The sequence below is a fragment of the Brienomyrus brachyistius genome, chromosome 11 (genome assembly GCF_023856365.1).
Source record: "Brienomyrus brachyistius isolate T26 chromosome 11, BBRACH_0.4, whole genome shotgun sequence".
Lineage (NCBI taxonomy): Eukaryota > Metazoa > Chordata > Actinopteri > Osteoglossiformes > Mormyridae > Brienomyrus > Brienomyrus brachyistius.
In genome coordinates, this window is record NC_064543.1 from 24,815,438 (window position 1) to 24,831,283 (window position 15,846).

Consider the following 15,846-nt stretch of genomic DNA (forward strand, 5'->3'; position numbering starts at 1 on the left):
ACCGTTACAAAACATGCATGTAAAGAAACATACATAACACTCAGTTTCTGGTTGTTATCGGAAACTTTATTTACTTACAAAAAATAAGCAAGAAATGTAAATAACTATGCAGGCTATTAAAGAAACGCAATATCTGGAAAGGTCACTTATTTAAAAAAGAAAAAAAATTGATCTGTGGCGATGCAAATACAACATTGTGGTGTCAAGCAGGTGAATCAGATTGTCTAAAACCATCACGACTCATTTTTCCAACATAGGATTGTTTATACTGAACATAATGTAGATAATTTACCCATGTGTACCATTAATTATAATAAAACTGTTCAGTGCTTCCCAGTTCTGCATACCATGTCCAACACAGTACGAAAAAGAAGGAAACCGGGGAAAAACAAAACAAGAAAACATGTAATTCATTTTAGCAGGGATAAAGATTTCCAGAGGTTTGTTCTTATACATCTTAAACACCTATCATAAAATGTGGAATGCTATATTTAACAATGTAACACTGATGATACATGGGACTCCAGCCTCTAAGAATCATCGAATCAGAACATTTGCACACATCTCAGACGGACAGATCAAGGCTGTTTTTTATTTCAACTTGCATTTTTCTTAGTACCACACAAACGCCGCCTGACAATTGTTTGATGATAAAACTATTCTGCTGATCAGTGTAGACTTTTGAAAGTGAATTGAAAAAGGTGTACAGATTTATCAGCAAGATTCATTTCTCATTCAATTACCTCTCCATTGCCATAAAACATAAGTAATCCCACTTCACCAATGATAAGCGTTTCAAATGATGCACCACAAAAATATACAAGCTACAGCAAGCCATTAAAATAAATGATAATCTCATGAAGCCGCAGCTATTGAGTGCTAGGGGACAAACAGCAGCAACTTTCCCATACCGCAGGCTGAGAAGATTCAGGTCCACTTCAAACTACCATCACCCCCATTATCACTGCATCGACACCATGGCCTCCAGCTTTCCCTACCACTCGATGGTCCCAATTCAAGCACCAGCCTCTGAGGGACAGGGTATTAATGCCTTGAGGTTCGACAGATCAGCATTTACAAAAACAAAAAGAAGACAAGCTCTGAACAATTAGCATGTCTCCTTTAATTAAAGCTATAAGATGGCATCATGGAATTGGTTGTGAATGGGTTGAAGAGCCTAATAAGTTCTGCACTTCTGAACTTACTTTCAGTAAGTGAGAAGTCCTTAAAACAACGTTTTCTCCCCAATCAGGGTGGATCAAGCAAGGAAGCAGTTTTTTCTTTTATATGAAAAGTGGGGGTGAAAAATGAAGATGAGAGCAGACAGACCTGAGAATCATTCATACAGGAGGCAAGTGGTAGAGAGGCTGGCCTCCACTCCTGTCCAGGAAGGAAGGTGTGTGTGTGTGTGTGTGTGTGTGTGTGTGTGTGTGTGTGAGTGTGTTGGTGGGGTCCTGGGGCTAGTTAAGGCAGGATCAGCAGGAGGCGGGACACCTCATTGTCTGACCTCCACGTAGTTGGCAGGAAAAAGCCCGTAGGCCCCTTTGCACACACCCCTCCACCAACCCTCATCGATCATCTCTATGTTGGTGATGATGTCATCGGGATCAAAGGAAATCTCATCATCGCCAGCTGAAAAAGAGTTTGCGTAAAATTATATAAAATATTGATTTTATATCAAATGTGCATATCCATGTATTTTTATAAATACAGTTATACTGGGTTGTTTTGGTTTAGTATGAAGGAACAAGCTGAAATGTGAACGATCCCTCCTTCTGTGCTGCAGTAATGGATCTCAGTCCACAGCCCAGGAGTCAATGAATGTATTTGAGCTGCAGGTCTCAGCAACTAAACATCCAGCACTATTTCAGGGCCGGGCCTCCAGAGCAATGGGCCGGTCCACACTTATGCTTCCAGGATTGCAGGGCCCTTGTGCTGCCCTCCCCCAGCTTAGAGGCTAACATCAAGGGGATTAGACATTATAGTTGGGCAGCACAATCATGGCTGCAGACTCCTTGTTGCCCTGTAAACCCCACTATCAAAGACCATTTCACTGGGGTCTTGGATGGTACATTTGTATAAATAACTTCAATTGTTGCACCAGGCAAAAGCATCAGCTTTATATTAAACTTTAGTTTAAAAAAAATGTAGGCACATGTGTACATTTCCAGTGGCACCTCTCACAACCCCCAAGAAGATGACGACACTGCATGCTGCAATGCCACTGCACTCACCAGCCTGGTAGTCATACAGGGCCACTGCTGTCACCCCCAGGTCCTCTCCATACTCTGCATAGGTGTTTGCATCTAAACACACAAGGACACAATAAAGACCACAAGCCCATTTTCACACAGATTTCACAGGGAACACATTTGTAATAGCACAGCCAAGCCTGAAAAGCCATAGAACATGAAGTTAAACAGTCAACCGTGCTACAGCACACTTAATGCCTTTCTGAAAGAACCTGCTTTCACAAAAATCGTGTAGTGAAATACAACATATTCAATGGGAAAAATAGGGAACTTACGGCAAACAAATTAAATTATAAAAATGGTGATACCTGCGACCAGTAATGTAATTATATGCATTTTAAACAAAAAATAATAATTATATCATAAACATCTTCTACCGGTCTTATAAGTCTCATGAGAACTGCGTAGCAACCAACCAAATCAATGTGCCAAACTCACTAACTTGTTGATTGCCGAGATTCAGAAGCAGTTATGGTCAAAATGAGGCTTCATGAACCATTTGTTGTATTTTCTAACCCCAGTAGATGATGCTGTGGGTTTGCTTTGGGGCATGTTTGAGTCCCTTTTTGATAAGTGGGGTCAGAAAATACAGCAAATGGTCCAAGAACCATCATATTGGCCATCAGTAGTGGTGAGCAGTGAGCCAGCGCCACCATGTGGCCAGGCATATGCACAGCAGAAAGACAACAAAAAATTTTTTTTAGATTTGAAAAGTGGTTCGACTGGTTCATTGAAAAGAATCAGTTCAAAAGAACGATCGGTTCAAAAATCAGCCATCACAATTGTTCGCTTGAATAGCCGTTTTTGTGTACAAGTAGCGTAGCTCGTATAGTGCTTTGCTCTCTGACTGAAAATCACAGAAGTACAAATGTGATTCCGCGTCGTATTGGACTTCAGCACTAACATATCAGTCTCACTGTGTGATATCAGGCATTTTAGAAGAACTGACTGTTCATTTATGAACAGAGGTGATCCTACACTGTGTGGATAGTTATAGATTTTTATATTACTAAATTTTCATTTTGAAATACAGGTTTTATTATAAGTTTTAGTTAGTTTTCAGTGTCAAGTAAAAAAAGATTTCTATTTAGTTCTTCTATATTTAGTTTCAGCTTAAGTTTTAGTAATTTTATTTCTAGGGAGAGACTAAGTTGAGCTGTTTAATGTGTCAGATTGTTAGAGAATCCTACATGAATACACAGTGTACAATATGTACTAATGTATTATAAAGATCACTAAAAGACGTTCAAGGTATTAAAGGTCATTAAAGATAAATGATTCATTACTTTAGACATATAGTATTAAAAACTAACAGAATTTGTTTTTGTTACTTTCAAAAGCAACGTGCAGTAGAAGCTTTTAATTTTTGTATCTTATTTCAATTCACCAAAATGCTCTTACAGTTGTAGTTTGTTGTTAATGATAAGCCTGCTGTGCAGTGTGTGCGTTCTCCTGTGTCTGTGCGTCTGTCCTCTGAGCATTCCAAGTTCCTCCCGTGGTACAAAGACAAACCATCCCGTGACCCGCAAACTCGTACTTGGGACAGACTAATCCTGTCCAGGGAGGTGCTTCACTGCTGTGTGTGCCCTGGGATACACTCTGGCATCACCAGGACACTGTGCTTGATAAGCGGTAGGAAGACTGACATATAGATGCATAGATGGATGAGAGTTTTCTGCTCCAATACTGTAGTGTTTAGCTAAACAGGAGATCTTTTCTACGTTGTCGAGTGTTTCGTATGGAAACAGTGTGACTGTGAGCTGGCGTGTCCTTCCTCACCTCCTTGATAGGTATCTTCAGGGTTCTGGTAGAGGTCCTCAGATGGTTCCAGTTCATACGTCGGTTCCTCTCTGTTCTTAGCCGCAGGCTCGGCCTCGTACAGGCCTCCGCCGTTCTCCGCCGAGTCATAGCTGGCTTCCTCATACAACGGCGTGCTCTGCAAGATGAGCAATTCAAGCACATGTCATAGTTCATCAGCCTCCCTCCAGAGGTGTCAATGTTTTTAAGAGAGTCAGAGAGCCAGAGGGCCAGAGAGCCAGTCTCTGCCACACACTGGCAGCCTACAACTGAACTCTGCAGTTGGATGGGGAGGGAAGAGATCACTTTTTTTTTTTATTTATAATTTCCCAAACTTAAACTGAACGAGAATGAAGGATTTGCATTCCAACTACAGATCAAGACTATTTACATGCAGATAAGATGCCTCTATGGGGGTGTGGAGTAATACTAGCTAATGAATAATATCCAGGTGTCAGGGCCAACAGTAATTCAGCTGGGAGATCATAAACCATGAGAGATCATAAACCATGTAGAGGGCTGGGCCTCTACAGGACCATGAGAATAACCAGCCGTCAGATAAATAATCTGAAGGTGTGATCAGCCAACAGATATAAATGATATAAAAAGAGCCACTTGATACATAATGAATGTGCCAGTCTGCCCCAAGGGGTTTTCAAGCACTGCTGCCTGTCAGCTCCCTGTTCTTCCAATATAAAAGCATATAAATGAGCAGGATAAGCTGCTTCTTAATGGTATGAGGTAGTATAATCCAGCCTCACCTCACGCTGCAGGGGCTCAGCCGCCGCTGTGGCACTGGACTGCGGGGAGGGGGGCCTGGCTTTAGCCTTTTCCTGTAACAAAGCATAGGGGGGCCTTATATACCACAATACACCACAGACTAAGCTTCACGATTTCCCCCCAGTGTGAAAACATGGAACATCATTCTGTGTTTATTTGCTGCATCACCACATCCAGAGCGGGAACACAGAGTCCAGGAACAGGAAGCATAATTATACACAGCAGCGGGAAAGACTAAGTGACCACAGCAGACTTTGATTTGTTTCACATTTCACAATTTATGGGTGTGCATCTGCACATAATGTATATTATTTGGAAACTGCAGCCTGGGACATCATCTCTCACTAATGAAGGGCTCCTTCCTTCAGTCCTGCTTGTAGGAGCCCTAGCAGTGCACGTCACACCTGCACTTAATGTTTCCCATTCCTTTTGAAGGTCACTTGATGTCATCCTATAATTCATGAGAAACTGCTGCAAAAGTTTACAGTCACCTCTGGCATTAGAGTGTCGCTTCTGTCCTTTACCTGGCTGGTTTATGGTCGTTCCCAGTGTCTCCTGCTTCACTTTGTTCTTATGTGCTGCAGTCTTAGAAATTCTCAACCTGAAAGCAACCTGCTGCTCAGTGTAGCCTTAATAAAGAGTGGACTTTTTTCAGGAGCTGTATAAATAATATCAAGTTATTTATTATTAATACTAGAACTGGCAGGACCTCCTTTAGCTGCATATCACACCTTTCGGTCTCATGAATGGTGCGCTGCGTTAGCAAACCACTCAGCCATCACGGAGACAATGGGGGAGTCAGTAACGCTCACACCAGCGGTTACTGTCACCCCAAAAATGCCGTAAAATACATGTTTGTCTCATATTTTAGTACTTTTTGATTAATCTATCCAAACCAATAGTATAATCTTGTGAATTTTTTCTTAAATTGACATAAAAGATATAAAAAGTGACACAATGCTTTTTCATGTCCATTTTATATCTGTTGGAATAACAAAAACGGAATGATGAGCCTCTTCAGCAGAAAATATTATACATTTTACATTTTTTATCAACTTTGGTCAGCTGGCTTCAGATTATCTGTCCAGGTCTGCATACTCATTTCCAAGTTTTTATCACTTTGTACATAAGGGTCTGTAGGGTTTGCAAACTACCCTAGTGCTTTTCATATAGCTACTTTCAGATTTATGAAGAAAAAATATAGATTTGCCGTAAGATTTCTTGCATGAGCGTGAGAGTCTGGCAAAGCTAAAAATGTACAATTCATTGTTTCAGCTGAACTGATTTGTATAAAAAAGTAGAAACTTCGATGAACATGAAATCACCAATAAAACAACTGCATCTATTTATCCAGCATTTTATAAAATGTGTTTGAAAACTTTTCTGTTCACTTGGTTGGGAAACGGTGCTTTCAGTATTTATGTACTCTTATCATTTCTTATTTAACGACAGCCTAAGTTATGGCTTCATTGTCCCCCATCAGTTCGTAAAAAAAAAATCGTAAGAAACATGCGACTCTGTACCTCCACCTTCCTGCGGGCGTCCTCCTGCTCCTGCTTCTCCTTCACCTGCCGGCGCTCCCGCTCCTCCTCTGCCTTCTTGCGGTCCTCCTCCTCCTTCTGCTTAGCAATGTTCTCAAAGCGAGCCTTGATGCTGCCCATGTTACTGCCCGCTGTGGTCCATGGAGATGAGGGGTCAGGTTATGGGAATAGTGGCAGGGTGCTGGGACAAGTATGCAACTGCAAGCAGAACCCTAGACTACGATCGGGGAAAGGTTTCGGCTGACCTGCTTCACTGGGTTTGGTCCTCTGATAGGCTGGGTTCGGCTTTTCAACCTCGTCGAAAGTGCCAGCACTCTGCGAGTCAAAGCAGTGAGAGGCTGGAACATCAACTGTGTAACAACTCACTGTACACAACGTCAACACGGACATAAACATCACTGCATATCGGTAATTCTGATCAAATTAAACATCACACACATACTATCAGCCAGTAAAATGAGAATTAAAACTAAGGAAAACAATCTTCAAAACAATGCATTTCTTACTTGCAAGACTGAGAAAATGAGGAAAAGGCCAAAAACGATGATTTGATATTAAAATATTAATAAAGAAACAAAATGTGGATAACAATTAGAGACCTTATCCATTCTGTCTTTCTGGACACCAAACTTCCCTCCGAAGCCTTTGGCATAATCTGAAATTGTATAGAGATTCACTGTCAAACACCAGTTTTGATGCAAAGTTTCTAAACATTACAAGCAACTCATGCAAATCTCTAAGAGCAAAGCCATCACATTTAAACTGGACAAATATAAAGAGCATAGAATAATAAGGGTTGTGATGATATCTTGGCTCAAGCACCATGTCAGAGGTAGTATTCTCTCAGGAAGGCGCTTGGCAGGATGCACTGTAGCCGGTGAGCATGCAGACAGCATTGGCATACAGGGGCCGAGCAGCAGACGAGGCTCGGGAAAGAGGCCACAGTCAAAGCGACTGGCACAAGAGCAATAGAATGAGACCGAGATGAATACACAAAGTTTCCCAAACCTGCAGCACTCAACCATGACAGTCCGGGGCCATTTATCTACTAAAGTTTAACATTAACAAGTTTAAGATTATTCTGAAATTTTTACACAACTGTCACTAATACTGTTAACAAGTCATCACTTCCATAATGCTCTCTGGTAAGCAATGCATGAAATAAATATCAGACAACTGTTACTAGTACCATTAGCGCCACCCACTGGTCACCAGGCAGCAGCACATTGCTAACAATGTGGCTGTATGGTACACGTCTGATACATAAAAACTGCATTAGATTAAAACCAAATTAGCTTCCATCTTCAGTGGACAGGGAGCTGGGGGTAGCAATGGCTGGAGGCACCATCTGTGAGCTGAGCACTGCAGGTCTGCCTGGAAGCCAGCGGGGGGACTGTGCCTTGCTGGGATTCGTGCTTGGCCAGTTTCTCCTTGTGCTCATAGCCCAGGGCACATTTGTCCTGCTTCTCCACCTCTACCCCGTATTTCCCTCCGAACCCGCGTTTATAATCTGAAAAGAGTTCCACAATGGAAGAGAACACAGCTCAAACAAACAGATGTGACACGTAAAACCAGACAGGAACAGCCACGGGTGAGTAGAGCACTGCACACCGTGGGAGACAGACACTGCACACTGTCGCGGGGCTGCACCTCCCCCTCTGAGGACGCCTCTGATGAATGCAGCGCTCCAGAGAGTCGCTCACAGCAGACAGAAACCTCTGTGGTCTCATTTTCCCTAAGAATTTTGATTAAGTAATGTCGCACAATAGAGTATTATAGTATATTGAGGAGACCAGAAAGCCTTCTTAGAAAAGCATGGCGGAATTTGTATTCGGGCAAAGAAATAACTTTAGAAGCAGACTTATCCAGCAGGTTTATTTTTCATAAGTTCAGAGGAGAAATTGCAGCCCCCACTTTCCAACATATAGGAACATCCAATTATTTTCTATACCAGCTTTTCCTACACGTACAAACATAAAACATAAGACAAGGCTGAGCTCCCAACATTTTTGCTTGAAAGGCTGAGACAATGACTAGACAAGGAAAAGACCCCCGAGGGGGATTTCAGATCAACAGAAAACATCATAAGAAGGCGATCAGTGAGCAGGTGGAACAATACAAGACATGAACTGATACCTGAAATAAGGAAAAGGGCAAGAGAAAAGCAGTGAGATTGTAGCAGGGTAGCAGCCCCCAGGACATATTCAGAACTGTGGTCCACTTTGCTGTTACAACCTGTAACCCCCCCCAAGGAGTAGAGGGAGTGAACGTCACATTATTACACTGGACAGGATGGCAGCATGTGCGGGACGTAGCCTTATTCTTCTGAATCCACGAAGCGCTTTCAATCGCTACGAGAAACTCCTGCCATTTTCGGCAAATCCCTGTAGCCAGATGGAACCTCACAAATGAATAGGTGGCGATGGAGGAACCGGGCTGGAGGCGGCAGAAACCTGCAGGAAGGCAAGACACTTGCAGACAGTGCCGGGCGGCCTGGGGTACCTTTCTGCGATTCGTGAAGCTGCAGTTTCTCCTGGTGGTCCCAGCCCAACGCCGACTTGTCCTGCCTGTCTGTCTGCAAGCCAAACTTCCCTCCGAAGCCTTTCACATAATCTATGTGCAGCAGGTATAGAACAAAGCAATACATCCTGAATTGAGCAGAATACTAAAAATATGAAAACAGGCACAAAACCATTGCTGGACCCTGCTCTCACCTAATCAGCTGAAAACGCTGATATTCCTGTTCATTTTAATCAATGCTATCAAGACACAAAAACAGCTCATTTAGCAGTATGTGTATAATAAATTTGAAAGGCAGCCTAATTTCAGACAATAAGAATTTACAGGCCTACAATTGCACCACAACAAAAGCTGACCGTGTTTACTTCTAGTTCAAGGAAGGAGGTGGCAAATAATAGAGTTTAGCATGTGTCACAGCTCTGTGGGGCGGAGGAAGCTCTGGAACCCAGTTCCACATGTTGAGACAAAAGAGAACATTCTCACCATGACTTCCCCTCGCATCCAGAAAAACCGGCTCTCCCACAAATCAGAGGTGTAAGAGTGAGGAGAGAGAGCAGACGAATCAGGGATAGGGAATGATAAGCAGCCAGCGGCGGCCCCGGGAAGCTGACCTTTCTGAGACTCGTGCTTCTCCGTCTTGCCCATGTACTCGAAACCCACTGCACTTTTGTCCACCTTGTCCGTCTCCACACCAAACTTCCCTCCGAAACCTTTTGTGTAATCTGTCGATTCCAGGTCACAGTAGGTCGGCATGTCAAAGGAGACCAAATACTTGGTAAGAATCACACAGGCATTTCTCTTGATCATTAGGGCTGCGCTCCCTCTTAGATTCCACTAAGACTACTACGCTTCTGAAGCAGGACATAGGAAACAATGAGATACAGGTGTAAAGTGCAAAGAGTGTAAGAGCACACTGATGCAGAGCTTAGCAGCGTGTAATGTCTGAGCTGCATATTAGTGTAGAACAGCCACTCTGAAAGGAAGCATGTAATCTAACATCAAAAAAGAGGCGCCTGGCAAAACAAAAATTTACTGAATCAATAATGATCATTAAAAATGATCGTGCCCCCAGCAGGAAGATGAGCTGGGGCACAGATGCCACAAATACAGCAGTCTGGTGCAAGATGCAAACTGATGAAGGTCAGACTGACCAAGCAGCGACGGGAGGGGGGGGGGGGGGGGGGACACACAAACCTTTCTGCGACTCGTGTTTTTCCGTTTTGCCCAGGTAATCGAAGCCCACTGCACTCTGGTCGACGCGATCCACTTGCACCCCGTATCGCCCCCCAAACCCCGTAGTGTAGTCTACATGATTCAAAGAGCAAAAGCAGTCAAGCATGACTATGCTGGAAGCAGAGCTTCAGCATGGGGGAGGCAAGGCAGGGGGGGTTGTCAAAGATCAACAGCTTGATTATAGCAAAATAAACAATTACAATTATAAAAATCCATAAAAGCAAAGGATGGTGGCAGAACAAGCAATACTGCAGGCAGCTGCGAGTGTCCATCTACAGTTTAAATTTGGGACAGTTTTTATAAGTGTGTACTGCGCTTGAAGATAAAGCTGATTGCACCTTTCTGTGAGGCGTGCTTCTCCGTCTTCCCCGCGTACTCAAACCCCACAGCAGACTGGAAGCACACAGTAAGGAATCGCGGTCAGGGCCATGATGTGAAAGGACCGCTCACTTTCCGAGCAGGAAACACAGACCACAGTCAAAAGGCTCAAATATAAAACCTCTGTGTCTATAGAACCTCTGTTAATACAGGAAGGTGACCTTCACCTCAAAGGAAAAAGCAGCTCCGGAACATACCAGAGAGTCACCACATACGACTCTAGCTTTCAACTTGTGGTCTCAGAAAATTATTATATATTATTATATAAAGGACACATTTTAAGTTAACTGTTGTTATGTTGGGTAAATACTGACAAGTGAATAATCTGTGTATAAATACTGCATCTGTCACACAGCCAAAACCCACGTAGTCCTACCTGGTCAACCCGATCCGCCTGGAGACCAAACTTGCCCCCAAATCCCTTGGAGGTGTCAGTCTGAGAGCAATGCTTGGACAACTTGCTCTGGTAGTCATGGCCCACAGCAGACTGAGGGGGACAGGAAAGACAGGCAGAGCAAGAGGTGACCTGCTACTCCCAAGCTCCTGTCCTGTTATTGTTGGCGGAGCAGTACTATCTGAAAATCCATGCCAGGAAATGAGGCTATTCTATCAAACAAACAGCGTGAAAGAATGATACCAACATGACAGACAGAAATCAGAGCATTAAAGAACATGCCGAGTGAGCAGAGTATGGACACAGAGCATGAGAACGGCAGAGGATGAGCACTTCCACTACTTCCATAGAATTAAGGAGATAGAGGAATTCTGAGGCTCGCAGAGTGACTCGAAGGCTGGAACTGCAACACCAGAATGCCAAGGCCATTAAGTTAGGCTCGTCATCATCTCTCCTTTGCCAACAGTCTATGATTGTCTGTGTGTGCCCTGTGATGGACTGGCATCCTGTCCTGGGTGTACCCCATCCTCGTGCCCAGTAATGCCAGGAACAGGCCTGGGCTGCTTATATCAGTGGGTTTTGGATTCTCAAGCTGAAAGATAAGGCCCTACACAGCACACAGGATGCTCTTCACTGCAGGACTCCAGCAACCTTTTTTAAAACCATAAACAGTACTGCAGCCTACTTCTAGAAATTCTCACAAATAGTTTAATCCCGTAAAGGTGACTATAACATTCTGCTACTACCCCTTCAGACATATTAACCTAATCTGTATGTACCTAAAGCTTTAACCTGCAGTAATTCGTTGCATTTCAGCAAAGTGGACACCAGCAGCAAGTCAGGGCATTTTGATCAACAGGAACATTGTTCCGAGTTAAAAAAGAACAAAGGGGTCACTATTAAAACAGTGGCTCCAACAAACTTGTTTTACATAAGACGTGTAGATGTGTACTTCACAAGGACTGTTAACAACAAACTTGAGTAAAGTAAATTAGTTCAAGCAAAATAACTGACAGCAAAATGTTTCACTGCCTACTGATTGTGTTTTGGTTTGGCGTAACAGAGGTAAATCTTAGCTAGAATGTACTAAAATAGCATTTAATTAAGATCTGCTTTTTGATGTGTACAATTTTTGTGTTCTTTTCACTTAGTCAAAAGTACTACATTTAATAAAATAATGCTGATTATTATGTAACTTTTTTTAAACTTCAGCAAAGCTTAAGTTATTTCTGCCTTGTATGCAAACAGTGATCCTGCGACCATGGGCGTCGCAATCACGCTGACATGTAATCGCGATTATACATGCTGCATGTGCAATTATCACTAGGGCTTTAGACGATGGGTGAAACATTTGCCTGCATGCTGGCTTTTCGGTAGTTTATGGGTAAGCAGATTAGCAGTGTGCCTAAAATACTAACAAGATACATATTGCGATGCCCAAAAGTTAGTGATATGTATAAATTTGGCGTATCCTTAAGTTTAATAAATGTGTCAGACTTTGAACTGCATAAAGTACCCACCATACCACTGAGGTGTATTTTTTCACCTTGTTAAACCACAATAACTCCTCTTTCAAAAGATATTGCGGCTGTTAACCTGTGCCTTTCTTCACCACCACTTCACCGCTTATTCCATGATTCACCGCTTATTCCATGATTCCGCTACCCAAATTTAATAAACATATGGAAACACAGAATTTATACAGACTACTGACTTGTGGGCATCACATTATGCATCTCTTTATGCATTAATATTTTGCGCGCACTACTAATCTGCGCACCAAACTGTCAGAGTAAGTAAGCGTCCGGACAAATGTTTTACCAGTCATCTAAAGCTTTGGTGATTGTTGCACGTGCCGAATAATCGCGCTTACATCGTGACGTGATCACGACGGCCCTACTTACAGGTCATTTATGTTCACAGGATCGCTCCTTGCATACCGGTAAAAATCCATATAGTACCGAAAAGCCGGCGTCTAGACAAATGTTTCATCTAAAATGGTGACTATCACACACGCGCCATGTAATCACGATTACATCACGAGAGCCTTACCTATAAGAGCCCCTCACAGAATGCCCACTGGTGCTCACCTTGTCCATGCGGTCCTGCTGCACACCAAACTTCCCCCCGTAGCCATGGGAGGCCTTGGGCATGGTCTCCAACTCTTTCTGCTTCAGTTTCTGATGCTCCGTTGAAACATTCTCACGCAGCTCATGGATGCTGCAAACGAACAAGGTCACATAGTTAATTCTAATCCTGAGCCAATAAAAACCAGTGATGTTTTAGCCATCTGTGAGCTCCAGATCCTTGAAAACCACTCGAACAGAAACATTTTAAGCATTACGAAAATACAGAAATGCTGACATATATTAAATAAGTGAAAAATCAATGGCTCTGAATCCCAAACCTCCATTTACTAGACCCACATGAAGCACTTCACCCAGAAAATGCTTATACTTTTTTCTAGAAACTACACACTTCTATACATGACATTCCTATAGATAGACAATAAAACCACCTCTGTGAGAGGAAATCCTATGCAGCCATACTGTCACTGTACCAGCAGCCAGACATTTAGCAGAAGCAGTATTACCGTGTCATAACTGTAACCATCTAAATGTATTGCTCAGCACACAATACATAAAGACACAAAACAGGGAAATGCTGCATGCATGAACGGAAACAATGTTCCTGGCCATACAAGGTAACTCCTGTGCCTATTCTGATAAGCACAGTACCACAGTGGATATAGCGAGACCAAACACAAGAGATACTGGCACTGCACGTCGCCAAATAAAGTACGAGGGTTTTAAGAATGCGAGGTAATGGAGACAAACACTGTCGGTTACCCACTTAATATGTTCCTGATGTCCTGAACCCGCCACGGTTTTGGCTCCCCACCGCTGCTCCTTCTCAGACACGTCATTCTTTTTTCCAGAGGCAAAGGAAAAGAAAAAAGAAAATGATTCAAAAGAGGTAAAGAGCCAGCGACCAAATGAAAAGATCCCAGAAGGAACAGAATCCAGCATACTCGGCAACTGCAAAGCCGCAGCGCACGCCGACTCGGTAATGCTTAAACATTGTGGAGCTACAGTAACCAGTAACGCACTAAAACTGCAGAAAGGCACTGTCACTGAATTCGCAGTGGGTATACAGAGTCATCAGCAAGGAATCCATTCATCTCATCCCTAGACCTTCTGGTACAAAATCACAGTCTAGAACAGTGTTTCCAAACCGTTCCTGGAGAACCTGCAGAACGTCCACATTTTACCGGGAGATAGGAGGGAACAAAAATGTGGACCATCTGTGGGTCGCCAAGGACCGAGTTAGGAAACATTATTGTAGTAACATGTTTTAAAGGACCGGCAAGATAGAAGGTTCTTAATATTGTTAGTCTAATGTTACCTCAAAGTCTGGGTCTGTTTCCCAATCATCTCCACCGTTGTCAGCAGAGACTTTGACAGACTGACCAGCAACTGCTTTCCACATCTGTAGAATTGAGATAAGGAAGTCATTAAAGCAGGGAAAACCTATGGCAAGCTCCCTATCGATGTCTATTCTATGAAATGTGGATCGTGCACTAAGGCAAAATACCAATTTATAAAAGTAATAAACAGAATATAAATATTTAAGTTACAAACATTATACGTGCTAGTTGTAATTAGTTTGCACAGCACCTCGGTAGACATTTAAATTTCATTATGCACCACTATAACTTCCTCATGAAAAACGGATTGAGCATAATACGCCTGAACATAAGCGATGTCATTTAGAAGTAGAAGTGAAACAATATTATAATGAGAGACATCGAGTCCATCCCTTTGCGAAGATCTCCTGTAAAAAGGGCAACAGGACTGCCGGCAGCGTCAGTCAGCCATCTGCCCGACGTGGGCATCATGAGCCACGCCGATCAGCCTCCCAGTATAGATCCCACAAGCAGCAGACACATTAGATTCATCAACTGCAACCCCGCCAAGCATGTAGATCGGATGATGCTCAAATATAGTGGAACCGAGGGGGAAAAAGTACGGCTCCCTCTGCCGTTCCGGGATCAGCCTCCAACGTGTGCACCCTGCGTCTTACTATCGCTATGCACCACACCCAGCTGCGATCTGTCCCAGGAGGGATACTCTGCTAAGATACTTAATCATTATATTTTAAATAACATAATCCATGTGTGTCTACTACACGCATACATACACGTCACAACACAAAAGGAGCTGTACTCTACTCCCGTCTGCTTCCAGCCTGCCATTTGTTTCATTCAAAAATAAAACTACACGGGGAGTACAGGCCCAATGTGTGTAACAAATGTTTATAAATTAAAAATTAAACAATTAAAGGCGCCCCGGCAGTTCCGGATGAAAACGAAAATTAGCAATATGCAACTAAAAAAAACTATGTCAATAAAGTTAGCCCAATCTTATGATGGCATGTCAAATCGCCCATAATTTAAAGAGGTCATCTTCACAGGGTATTGGAGACAAACGAGATTTTCCAGCCTCAGCAAGGTTTTTAACTATGAATATAAAGCCATCACAAAGCAAACATGATATGCAATCAAGAGATGGGGGCAAAAGGTCGACATAACAGCTGACGGCTGTTTAGCAGCACTTACATTTTAAAAGAAAGCTAAATTCCTACAGAAAAAGACCGATTTAATGACACGTTATTTCCTGCTCAGCATTTCCAGCTCGCTCGGATCCTCCTCGGTTTCTTGCCGTTTTCCAGCTGGCTGACGCAGTCTCGGCGCTTAATATGCGGCACAAGCCCGATACTCACCCTGAGAACCGCCTCTAGTGCCGAGGACCCTCTCTTAGGGACTCGTGAGAATCGCTTTTATTTTTAAACAATAAGATAATGCGAAGGGAGATTTTCTCGGCTGCCGGACGTATTCCTTACGCCTCCTCTTCCGGCTCTCCCAGTATCCAGCTTCCTGCTTTGAGCTCAA

At 43.1% G+C, this 15,846-nt stretch overlaps 1 protein-coding gene across 2 annotated transcripts; it reads right to left on the bottom strand.

The window, feature by feature from the left end:
• Positions 1-44: 44 nt before the first annotated feature.
• Positions 45-15,837, bottom strand: LOC125704253 (src substrate protein p85-like). Of its 2 annotated transcripts, XM_048969679.1 has the most exons (17): positions 15,678-15,837; positions 14,301-14,384; positions 13,749-13,822; positions 12,986-13,115; positions 10,878-10,988; positions 10,462-10,516; positions 10,085-10,195; positions 9,502-9,612; positions 8,873-8,983; positions 7,770-7,880; positions 6,970-7,025; positions 6,616-6,685; positions 6,353-6,501; positions 4,811-4,882; positions 4,032-4,188; positions 2,235-2,306; positions 45-1,632 (listed from the first exon to the last, which is right to left on the bottom strand). In XM_048969679.1, the coding sequence occupies exons 2-17, from the start codon at positions 14,382-14,384 to the stop codon at positions 1,496-1,498; spliced, it is 1,611 nt and encodes a 536-aa protein (XP_048825636.1). In that variant the 5' UTR covers positions 15,678-15,837; the 3' UTR covers positions 45-1,495. The 2 variants fall into 2 exon arrangements, with proteins under 2 accessions (XP_048825636.1, XP_048825637.1); XM_048969680.1 differs by lacking the exon at positions 7,770-7,880.
• Between the last annotated feature and the right edge of the window lie 9 nt (positions 15,838-15,846).

Coding starts and splice junctions, on each gene's coding strand:
- LOC125704253 (XM_048969679.1), bottom strand. CDS start 14,384: ATGTGGAAAGCAGTTGCTGGTCAGTCTGTCAAAGTCTCTGCTGACAAC. Junction 10,989..12,985: donor AGCAGGACCGCATGGACAAG/GTGAGCACCAGT, acceptor TGTCCCCCTCAG/TCTGCTGTGGGCCATGACTA. Junction 8,984..9,501: donor GAAGCACGAGTCTCAGAAAG/GTCAGCTTCCCG, acceptor TGCTGCACATAG/ATTATGTGAAAGGCTTCGGA.